General features: G+C 36.6%; 1 protein-coding gene across 1 annotated transcript in view; it reads right to left on the bottom strand.

The window, feature by feature from the left end:
- Positions 1-12,160, bottom strand: part of LOC107727567 (androgen-induced gene 1 protein-like) — a 63,191-nt gene that overhangs the window by 22,238 nt on the left and 28,793 nt on the right. Inside the window, exon 7 of the mRNA XM_016537465.1 lies at positions 5,426-5,527. Within this exon, the coding sequence (XP_016392951.1) occupies positions 5,426-5,527 (102 nt within the window). The remainder of the gene's footprint in view (positions 1-5,425; positions 5,528-12,160) is intronic.

Genomic DNA, 12,160 nt, shown 5'->3' with positions numbered 1-12,160 from the left:
CACAATGGTTTTCTTTCAGTTTTTGTTAACAATAATAACACTGACCTCTCCCTTATGTTCACCAGTGCAACCGCTGACTGCACTACACTCTCTGCAACAATACTGAGTCGCTTTGTGTTTCTCGGCCAGGCTGATATAAGATCAAAGCGTGCGTCCTCCGGCGATGCATGAAAGAATCCGCGGGTAAATGTTCTATGGAAGATGACGGTGGCACTCCACTGTGGAAAACACCACAAAAATGATGATTTATTTTGCTTCACTTTACTTCATTACATATGAGGAATGGCAAGCCACGGGACAAAAGATTTTGCAGGGAAACCTCAACGGCCATAATGAAGGAGAGCCTTGTTTTAACATGTCATTAAAATGATTCTGCATCTTGCAGCAGTCTGGGGAATTACAGTCTGAGCTTGTACGCGACCAGTACCCAAGTTGGCAATGACCACCAGATGGCAATCTGTCAACAGCCTGACGTATTTTTGCATTTATGGAGACTAATACTAATAATTCAATAATACACCTATGAATCAGGGTCTGGGCACTGTAGGTGATTACTAGCCTGCATAAATGGTAATTTCTGTTATTCAGACAGACCTTTTGGTTTGTATACTTGGCCAGTATGATAATTGATGGGTAGTTTGCATCCAGTTTATGGGTGCTGAGCCAGAATAATATTGAATTTAGGTGTATTTTATCATCATTTACTCCACTGAATTGGTTTGGACAAAAACAGTTGAATATTTTCAGTTTCTTTTCCTTTGTGTTTCACAGAAGAAAGCAAGTCATACAGAGTTTTAGAATTAAATGAGGGTGTACTGTATAAATGATGACAAAATTTAATTTTGGGAGGGGGGGGAACTTTGCCTTTTATATATAAAATTAATTAATTTTAATTAATTTTTTAAATTTTAATTCATGTATTTAATTTTCGCACTGTTATTGTATTTTATTTTCTATAGTTTATTTATTTATTTGTTGAATTGAATATAATTTTTTAGGGCTGCCAAAGTTAATTTGGTAGCTGGTATCATTTAAAAAAGTTTAACAGAGTACAATTTTTTTAGCACAGTCTGTCTAGTATTATTGATATCTAGTTGCAATGTCATGTTAAAATAATGTATTAGTTATTTTTTATTTTATATTAGTTAGTACTGAAGTAATAAAAATGTTTTCTAGTTTCATATTTAGTTGCACCATTTGTAGTATTTATTTATTAATTTTTTGCCAAATTATTTAGGCTTCTAAAGTTAATATGCTATTTTATAAAAAAATTTAAATAATATTTTATGCTATTAAACATATCAAAAGTTTACCAGCTAGCACATTAACAGTTATAAAGTAAAATAGAAAATTCTGTACGTACGTATTTCGTACGATACATTTTTTTTTTTTGATGAAAGTGTAAAGTGAAGCAAAGCCTGGAAAAAGTCGATATACTCTGACATCTGGTTCTTATCCTCGCGGTATCCTAAAGACGGTCTGGGTAATAGCGTTGGTTAAGCAGAAGCTAGTCTGTCTGAGGTTCCTCTGACAGCTGCAAACCCAACATGTTATTAGATGCCGAGAAAACACCACTGGAGTGCATCAGGAGCCCGGATCAGTTTAGCACAGCCACAGACGGTGACATTGATCGATTTCAGTCACATGGATGGATTTCTCCTCTCGCTCGGAGGATGGATTCTTATTACTGTAAATGGTGGAACACTTATCCCCACAGTCTGAACATACTGGTAGTTGCAGCAGGAGCGTACAGTTAAGAGACAATTTTCGGAGGAGAGCACTCTTCAAATTGGCTCTAAACAACATCCCACAAATCCAGCAGAAGGAATTGTAGAGAAATGCCACAGACAGGTTGAGAGACTATTAATTTCAAAAAGCAAAGTCTGCTTCCTCTCAGTGTGAGTTTTTCTTTACAAGCCAAAAGAAGCCGGAATTGCAACTGGAATTCATTACTGACCTATAGTCCTTAGTTAAATGGGATACTTGCATAAAAATCGTTTTCTGTTGCAGCGACGGATGTTTTTGAAAGTTTTGAAACTGTAAGTCGGTCATAAATATTGATTGTCTTTGAACTTACTGCATGATTAATTAGCCGAACCATGTGCGTTCAAGGTCACGCTGTAGAAAAGGAATTGCCGTGTACCGTGTTTGTTTCCCCTGAACAATTAGCAGTGTGAATTAAGGAGCGACAGAGGGTTGTTTACCACAGGTAATCAGTCATAAACGCCCCTGTGCACAATGACCTGTTTCGTTTAAAAGCTACCTGCTGAATTATATATGAGGAAAGTTAAACGCTCAGACTGGGCGTTCTACTCCAGAAAATACCTTCACGTGGGAAGTCGGCCTCTCTGGGTCTTTTGTACTTTTATTTTGAGATGTACAGCAGTGGTGTCTTTTCTAAGCAGGTGTAAGATGTTTATTTGCGGTACGCGTTTGAACATGGGGGCTGCTCAGCGGGAGGCCACTGGCATTAACATTAGAGCAGCGCAACGCTCTTCTGACAGGCCTCTCTCTGCAGCGCAGTAATTACAAAGCGGAGAAGGGATTATTGTTACAGATACTTTGACGCAGGTAAACCGCCTCCCGATGATGCCATGAAAGTTTAGCAGAGGCTTCTTTAATTAAGTCTTTTTGAAGTGGCTCTGTTTTGATTGTTATCACTACATTATGAGTCCTGACAGGCTTGCCAAATATACAGCAACGCCGCTGACAGCTTCAAAACAGGGAACATGTCCTTTCCCTTGTCACTTGGGGAAAAATAGTATTTTTTTAATCTTATTTCCGTTTTTTTTTTCATGTTGCTTCCTGTCTGCACTTACAGAGACAAAGTTTTCAAATTCTAGTGATGTGATTAATATTTGCAAATATTTGCATGTGTCTACATACTGTATATCTAGAGAGTCCCTGAAAGTTTCAAAGGACTTTTGTAGCCATGAGCTGCATGCACCAGCAGAAATATAAATATGTCTAGTGTATTCAAATGAAACGACTTAAAAGGAGCAGTTGTCCAGTGCTATTATAGTTTGTTGTGGCCTAATTTCTAGGGAAGCTGTGAAAAACAGCTTCTCTCTCTTTCAGTGCATCAAGGTGTAAAGGATTCATAAATGCCCTGCTGTGGGTGTTTCACTGACAGGCACATGGGATAAAATAGAGGTTTGACACTAATAATCAAGATTGATTTTCTCGATCATTAGACTACAATAAAAACATAATCATATAATTGTAGTCCATTTAGTTAATATTATTAATTTAAATATAATATTTTCATAATAATAATAATAATAATAATTATTATTATTATTCCAAAGTTGTTTTACAGTCTAAATGGTCTTTATATCTTAAACATATTTTTCATATTTATTTTTTAATATTATAATGTTAGTGTTATAATTTATGTTAATTTATAAATTGCTTTTATAGTTTAAAGAAAAGTATTATTATTATTATTATTTATGGTAGTTGCTTTGCTGTCTAAATAGTCTTCATTTTAAATATATTTTCATAGTTATTTTTAATATTATAATTTATGTTAATAAATTCATTTTATAGTTTAAAAATATTTTATTTCTCTTTATACTAAGTTGCTTTGCAGTCTAAATGGTCTTCATTTTTAATTATATTTTTCATATTTATTTTTAATATTATAATTTTAATTCATAAATTAATTCCATAATTTTCAAGAAAATTATTATTATTATTATTAATGCAAAGTTGCTTTGCAGTCTAAATGGTTTTTATTTCTTAAATATATTTTTCATGTTTATTTTTAATATTATACTTTTATTGTTATGATTTATTTTAGTTATTTAATTAATTGCATCATTTTAAAGAATTTTTTTTCTTATTATTATTATTATTATTTATGCAAAGTTGCTTCGCAGTCTAAATGGTCTTCATTTTTAAAAAATATATATTTGTCACATTTATTTTTTATTTGAATATCTGTAGACATATCTGTCACATTGATAATCTCATGCTCAGACTCGATTTACTGCCTAACAGTAAAAAGGCTTAGTCACTGTTTCTTTGTCAGAGCAGCCAGTGAACAGAAGACAGTTGCCATAGCAGCATGGGTAAACAAACAAATGTGGTACCATGGAATGCTTCAAAATATTTACAATGGAGTAACCCCTTTCAGTCACAGGCGGGATAATCTGGAACTTTCTGCATAGCACAAATTGTTCTCAGCTGGAAGGTAGTTCTCTCCCGTGGGTCAGTCCTCAGCTGCACAACTGTATTTAGATCACAAGACCTCTGTTCCTTCACTGGCTGGAGAAAACCATTGTCCAAAGCAGGAAAGAGCACTTTCTTCATTGAAATCCTTGAATTAAGGTTGATAAACCAAATTTAGATTTTGAGCAGCCTATAGTGTTTGGGGTTGAACATTTTTTGATCTTGCCATCCTTGTTTTTTCCCTGTGAACAGAATAGACTCTCGACTCGTTTTGGGGTCACCGTCAACCAAAATCGTTAAGGAAATATGAAGAAATGAAATGTAAATTTTTAACACATGCCTAAAAACAAACCTAAAAATCATGTACAGTCTAATGTGTATTAATGACAAATGTTGAAAGGTTTAAAACCCTGCGGGAAATCCAATTGCATGTGATTTCATAATGCCACTGCACATTAAAGATAGAGACAATTTCTGATTAGGCTCAAAGGTTACATTCATGTTGATTAATAACCGAGACATGTTTCCCTAGCAACCGCTACGTGTGTTGTCACTGGCCCCGGGCTATACCCAAGTCACCCGAATACATCCTGTGATTAGCGACGACTGAGACATCCAACCACATTTCCAGTAATAGCCTCATTCTGAGTTGTATTTCCTATCAATCTATCAGAAGCCTCTAGGTCCCAAAACCTCTTTTCGTCGAGGCCACTTGAGCAGATTAAAGAAGGATTCAATATGGAAGCATTTAGGTTATTAAATATCTCTTGTAGAGACTCTTCTAAACTAATTGCAGTGAAGTCTTTTCACTTCTGAAAATACATTAATGCTGCATTCGTGACAATATGTGGACGTAAACATTCTTGCTGTCTGTTGCCAACATGCTACTGGAATAACACACCGGCTAAAAATGCTGTCACACTTAAAATCACATTCACCTGTCAAAAAAACAAAACCTGCAACTTGGACCCCACCTTGAAGCTTTTGTTCCACCTGATTGAAATGAACGTTTGCACAATGACTAGCATTTCACATCTGACGTCAATGTGGCTTAAGAAAAAAGAACAAAATGTACTTTTTCTTTTGCTTCTGCCTGAGAGTGTCTATCTATCTATCTACCTATCTATCTATCTCTATAGACTTATAATACCATCGTTCATTTAGAAAGACATTTGTAATGTCAGTGATTTGAAACTGGCAAACATATTTTACAGTCTAGTCTAGAAAGAAAAGAAAGCAATTTTCCACTCACCATGCCATGGTTTAGCCACTGAGGTATAAAGCTGTCCAGGAGTCTTGGATATACCAAATCTCTGTCATACACGTAAAGCGTCCAGAACATAGTCACCACAAACTGCAAACCAAAAACAAAGAAAATACTGATAATGAATAATCCGATCACAAAAAAAAAAGAAAAGCAAAAAAAAAAAAAAAACCATTCTGTCACCATATTAAATATTGTATAATATATTTTTTATAGTAACTTTTTAAAATGAATTCCTTAATATTAATGAAATGCATAGAATATGTGTGGTATGCGATTTTATTTACATTTTGTTTATATTTATTATAAATAAAATGTGTATATCCACACCTGTGACTGAACAGCTTTCTGCTTTCAATGTTTTTTGTTGTTGTTGTTGTTTTTTTCAAAATAATGCTGCAAATACAGGGGGCATATCATCAAGTCAGGTCACCTTTATTTATATAGTGCTTTATACAAAACAGATTGTGTCAAAGCGGCTCTGCAGTATTAAACAGGAAAATAGTGTCGATAGTGCTAGAGGACAATAGTAAACATTCAATTTTCCAGTTAAAGTCAGTTCATCATTGCTTCAGTGATGTCATCGTCCAGCTCAGTTCAGTTCAAATAGTATCTGTGCAATCAAGTCGAAAATATTGACAGAAATGAAGTGTCCCCAACTAAGCAAGCCAAAGGCAACAGTGGCAATAAGCCAAAACTCCATCGGTGACAGAAATGGAGAAAAAAAAAACCTTGGGAGAAACCAGGCTCAGTCTGGGGGCCAGTTTTCCTTTGGCCAGACGAAACCAGCATGGCATGGTCTAATTACAAATGGTAACGTCATGCACATGCATATTACGTGTTCAGTCCACAGTAGGGCTGCACGATAAATCGCATGCGATATTTAACGCGCAGCGCCAAACCACGTTCATATTCGCGCGATTTTTTGCGCAGCTCATCAGTGAACAACGGCTCTGTTTAGTTAATGCTGCTCAATGTGAAAGCACGCAGGTGATGGAGATTTACCGCTGATTACAGAACCGGCTTTACTGATAAGATGCGCGTTAAACATCGCATGCGATTTATCGTGCAGCCCTAGTCCACAGGTATATGTGCAGCAGGGTTGCCAGGTTTTCACAACAAAACCCGCCCAATTGCTACTCAAAAATAGCCCCGAACTAGCCCAATTGCGTTTTGAGGGGTGTCCCCCAGTAAAACTTGTGTTCCTGGGGGTAAAATACGTATTTTTTGGTGGGGAACCCCTGGTAAAATCCGCATTTCAGGGACAAAATATTATGTTTTTGGGGTCACTTCAACCCGCGGACATGAAAAACAACCCACGGTAACAGTGTTAAAGTAGCCCAATTCCGCTGGAAAACCGCAGATTTGGCAACACTGGTGTGCAGGAAAGTTGTGTTTTTAAAAAAAGTGATATCGCCAACTACTGGCCTGGCATGCACAATACAGCATTCATGGATCCGTGTGAACGGGGATTGTTTTGACAATGTTGTCATCTGCACTCAAAACTTTTTAGTTTTTAGTACACTGTTGTCATGTAAACATACCCATAGTGTGGGATAAACAGTACAGCAAAATCTCTATACTATTGAAGCACTTCTATTGTCACATGGCCAATACTAACCATTTCTAATCCTAAACATGCTTAAAGGGGTCATATGACATTGCTAAAAAACAACATTATTTTGTGTAGTTGGTGTAATGAAATGTGTTTATGCGGTTTAAGGTTAAAAAAACACATTATTTTCCACATACTGTACATTATTGTTTCTCCTCAATGCCCCGCCTTTCTGAAACGCGTCGATTTTTACAAAGCTCATTGGTCTGAAAAGCGAGGTGTGCTCTGATTGGCCAGCTATCCAGTGCGTTGTGATTGGCCGAATACCTCAAGCATGTGACGGAATTGTTACGCCCCTTACCATACTGTGATGTCGTGTCCCGGTGCGACGAGACAAAACCAACACTCCAAAGAGAAAGGAAAACTTGAAATCGCATCATATGACCCCTTTAAAGGACATTTCTGTGATTATTCTTCAGCTTTATGGCTAAAAACCAACAATGCTAAAGCTTTTTCCCATGATTATATGATTCAGCACAGAACAAGCATTAGAAAAGCAAATAATTCTTGCATGTTATCAGGTGCTAGCCATCTCAATTATGGACTTTTCTGAAATGAGCTAAAATGAGGAAACTGCAACTACATTTTTATCTTCAGAGACTTCATAACTTTTTAAAGTGGGGACATAATTACTGATTATAATGACTTATACTGTCCTTTTTCCGCGTTGCGTTGCATCGTGCCGCATAAACATAAAACCATGTCTGCATTTGTGATCGGAGAAACGACAAACAACAAGCGCTACTCTACACTGCTCAAAACTCACGTTTGAATCATCAGTGGCAAATCCATTACATATGAAAACGTACTTACAGGCTGTGAGTCAGCATTATTTGTCAGGGACTTTTCTGAAATGAGCTAAAATGAGGAAACTGCAACTACATTTTATCTTCAGAGACTTCATAACTTTTTAAGACCTCTCACTCCCTGCCATGACTTAAAATTGAGCCCATTCCTCACCCCCAGATTCCCAGCAGGTCTTCCGGCAGACTGCCTCATGCCGGCACATCTCATTATGCCGAAAAGTCTAACTTGTCTAATATCCTCTTTGATTCCCTCATCTACAGGATGCAGTCTCTGCGCAAAACCATGACAAGCACTAAAACCAGCCATGAGCACAGCGAACCAACACACAGAGCTCATATTTTCATATCAGCATACCATAATTAATCCCTAAGAGCTGACTTCTTTTTTCTGGCTTTTATCCAACACTTACTTGGAGCTACAGATGCCTTCTGTGAAAAAGGACAGTGTTAAGATGATGAGGACATCATAATCCCTAAGAGCTGACTTCTTTTTTCTTGCTTTTATCCAACACTTACTTGGAGCTACAGATGCCTTCTGTGAAAAAGGACAGTGTTAAGATGATGAGGACATCACACACGCTGTTAAAAACAGGCACGTTGGTGTGGAGCATGCAGGCCTCGTGAAAGAGCGTTTGAAGTCCCAGGCTCTCCGAGGAGGAATTTCACTTCCCTTGCTGTAATCCTGAACTGCTCAAACGTATTTGCATTAATGGGCCTCATTTATGGGTGTGACAGATTTCTGTTTGCTTTGGGTTTCTCCGATTATTTTGCAGGATTCTTGTTTCCAGTAAGAGCTTGGATGATGGTCACTGTACCCAAATAAACAGGCGGCACTATGAGGATAGGCCTTGTGAAAGGGAACTGTTGTGCTTTTGAAGCATATTTCAAGTAAACGTCGGGCTTCATCTTGAAAGCGCAAGTTAAATAAGTTCATTGCCGGACAGGTGGTTTATTTGGATTTGCCCGTTCTCATTGGGCACTGTGGATAAACCACATAACAAGCTCCAAACCTTCTCTATTATCCAGCCAAGCTAGCTGGAGGCCCCATCCCTAGGCCTGACACACTGTTTCCAACTTATTTTAACATAAGAGCGGATGTGGCCATTTGTAACTTCCAGTGTCATCAACTTACAGTTATTTTAGCTGTACAAAAACAGTCTATTATGCAGCTTGATATTACAATCTGGTGTTTGTTATCATTTTAATGTATTATTGTAATCATAAACACTTTAGTTCTAGTTATTTACCTATAGAAACTAATGAATCAGAAGTCACATTCACAGAAAACAGCTTACTTCTTCTGTGTTGCAAAATAATGTGGATAGACTAAGGTCGTTCACCCAAAAATAAATATACTATAAATTTACTCACCCTCAGGCTATTCAAGATGCAGATGAGTTTGTTTCTTCATCTGAACAAATTTGGAGAAGTTTAGTTTTGCATCACTTGCTCACCAATGGAACCTCTGCAGTGAATGGGTGCCGTCAGAACGAGAGTTCAAACAGCTGATAAAAACATCACAATAATCCACAAGTAATCAACACAACTCTAGTCCATCAGTTAATGTCTTGGGAAGTGAAAAGCTATATGTTTGCAAGAAACAAATCCATCAAGATGTTTTTTTCTTTCAACTAACTTCAATCTCATCTAAGGGTTGGGATTGAGTCCTCTCTCCATAATATTGCTTTCTTCAGTGAAAAAGTGGTCTTGTCTGAATCAGGACAGAAATATGCACAGATCAGGCACCATTTACAAGTGAAAACAGTCCAAACAGAAATATGTTGGATGTATTTTGATATGAGAGAACAACAGGGGATGGATTTCTTCACTGGAGGAAGCGGTGTTATGAATTATGGCCAGAAGCAACAGTTTAAAGTTAATTAATGATGGCTTTAATGATGAATTTGTTTATCATAAACATGCAACGTTTCGCTCAACAAGATGTGAATTGATGGACTGAAGTCGTGTGGATTACTTCTGGATTATTGTTATGTTTTTATTAGCTGTTTGGACTCTCATTCTGACGGCACCCATTCACTGCAGAGGATCCATTGGAAAGCAAGTGATGTAATGATACATTTCTCCAAATCTGTTCCTTCATCTACATCTTGGATGGCATGGAGTTGAGCTAATTTTCAGCAAAGTTTTATTTTTTGTGAACTATTCCTTTAAGCAGATGGCACAAAATTTGATCCCATTGTATCATTGAGTCTACAATGCATAGTTCACCCAAAAATTAAAATTTGCTGTTAATTTACTCACCCTCAGGCTATTCAAGATGCAGATGAGTTTGTTTCTTCATCTGAACAAATTTGGAGAAGTTTAGTTTTGCATCACTTGCTCACCAATGGAACCTCTGCAGTGAATGGGTGCCGTCAGAACGAGAGTTCAAACAGCTGATAAAAACATCACAATAATCCACAAGTAATCAACACAACTCTAGTCCATCAGTTAATGTCTTGGGAAGTGAAAAGCTATATGTTTGCAAGAAACAAATCCATCAAGATGTTTTTTTCTTTCAACTAACTTCAATCTCATCTAAGGGTTGGGATTGAGTCCTCTCTCCATAATATTGCTTTCTTCAGTGAAAAAGTGGTCTTGTCTGAATCAGGACAGAAATATGCACAGATCAGGCACCATTTACAAGTGAAAACAGTCCAAACAGTTCTAAAGAAATATGTTGATGTATTTTGATATGAGAGAACAACAGGGGATGGATTTCTTCACTGGAGGAAGCGGTGTTATGAATTATGGCCAGAAGCAACAGTTTAAAGTTAATTAATGATGGCTTTAATGATGAATTTGTTTATCATAAACATGCAACGTTTCGCTCAACAAGATGTGAATTGATGGACTGAAGTCGTGTGGATTACTTCTGGATTATTGTTATGTTTTTATCAGCTGTTTGGACTCTCATTCTGACGGCACCCATTCACTGCAGAGGATCCATTGGAAAGCAAGTGATGTAATGATACATTTCTCCAAATCTGTTCCTTCATCTACATCTTGGATGGCATGGAGTTGAGCTAATTTTCAGCAAAGTTTTATTTTTTGTGAACTATTCCTTTAAGCAGATGGCACAAAATTTGATCCCATTGTATCATTGAGTCTACAATGCAGAAGAGTGAATATCGGCGAGACACATATACCACTAATAGGTGCCAGGAAATGACCTGGGCTAAGGCTAACAAAGTATGCATATCACTCAAACACAGCAGAGCCTGTTTCCCAATATTAACGTCAGCACTAATAATGCTCATTGTGATGGCTGTAAGCTGAGCCTCATGCCCAGCTCTTAGACTGAGGGCCAGGGCCAAGTCAAGCATCTATTTTGTGTTTGTATCATGGCTGTCTGGCTGCTGAGTTTTTTACAAGCTAACAAGGAAACCTCCTCTGTCTGGCATCTCGTTAAGTCCCGCTGAGAATCTGCAACCTACAAATACCCACAGAATGATGCAATGGTCAAAGCTGGAAGTATCTTTATGTATATTTAAAATATTATATTTAAAAATACAATACTGTATTTAATATTTATTTATTGTTATTCATTTTTGTTTTATGTTTTGCAGCATTTCCCCAAAAAACAGTAAGGAAAATGTGGAAAAAGCATTTAGTCTAATCGGTTAAAAACAGAAATATTGCAAAATATTATTACAATCTAAAACACCTGTTTTCTTTTTTAAATATATTTTAAAATATAATTTATTCATTGATGGAAAAGCTGATTTTTTAGCTGCAATTACTCCAGTCTTCAGTGACACATGATCCTTCAGAAATAATTCTAATATCCATCACAGGAATAATTTAATCAAATAAATGCAGCCTTTGTGAGCATTAAAAAAATCTTATATTCTAAACTTTTTACCTGTAGTGTATTTGCACACTATAGAATTATTTTTTTATTTTTACACTCTGCTTTGTTTATTATTTAGCCATATTAGCCAGTTATTATTAGTGATTCCTTGCAATGTAAGTGGAATGCCTGTGTCTCTTTCATTAAAATGAAATGAGCAGAGTCCATTTTCTTTCCACTTAAGGTTTAAGTCACTTTGACACTGTCATTTGACATCTTAAACTCCCTACTAACATTGTGCCATGCAATATTAAAGGCCCTTTAGCCAGCCAGAGACAAAGCAAGACATTTGTGATCAAAATTTTAATATTTTCCATGAAATTATCTGATGGTCATCACAGACACACATAGGCCTGTCACGATAACAACTTTTTGTTGTGCGATATATTGGCCCAGAAATAATTGCGATAAGCGATATTATTGTCATTTTAAAGACCATTTTATGCCAC

The sequence above is a fragment of the Sinocyclocheilus rhinocerous genome, unplaced genomic scaffold (genome assembly GCF_001515625.1).
Source record: "Sinocyclocheilus rhinocerous isolate Xijiao unplaced genomic scaffold, SAMN03320098_v1.1 scaffold185, whole genome shotgun sequence".
NCBI lineage: Eukaryota > Metazoa > Chordata > Actinopteri > Cypriniformes > Cyprinidae > Sinocyclocheilus > Sinocyclocheilus rhinocerous.
The sequence above is the reverse complement of the archived record's forward strand: the minus strand, read 5'-3'. Positions and strand labels throughout refer to the sequence as shown.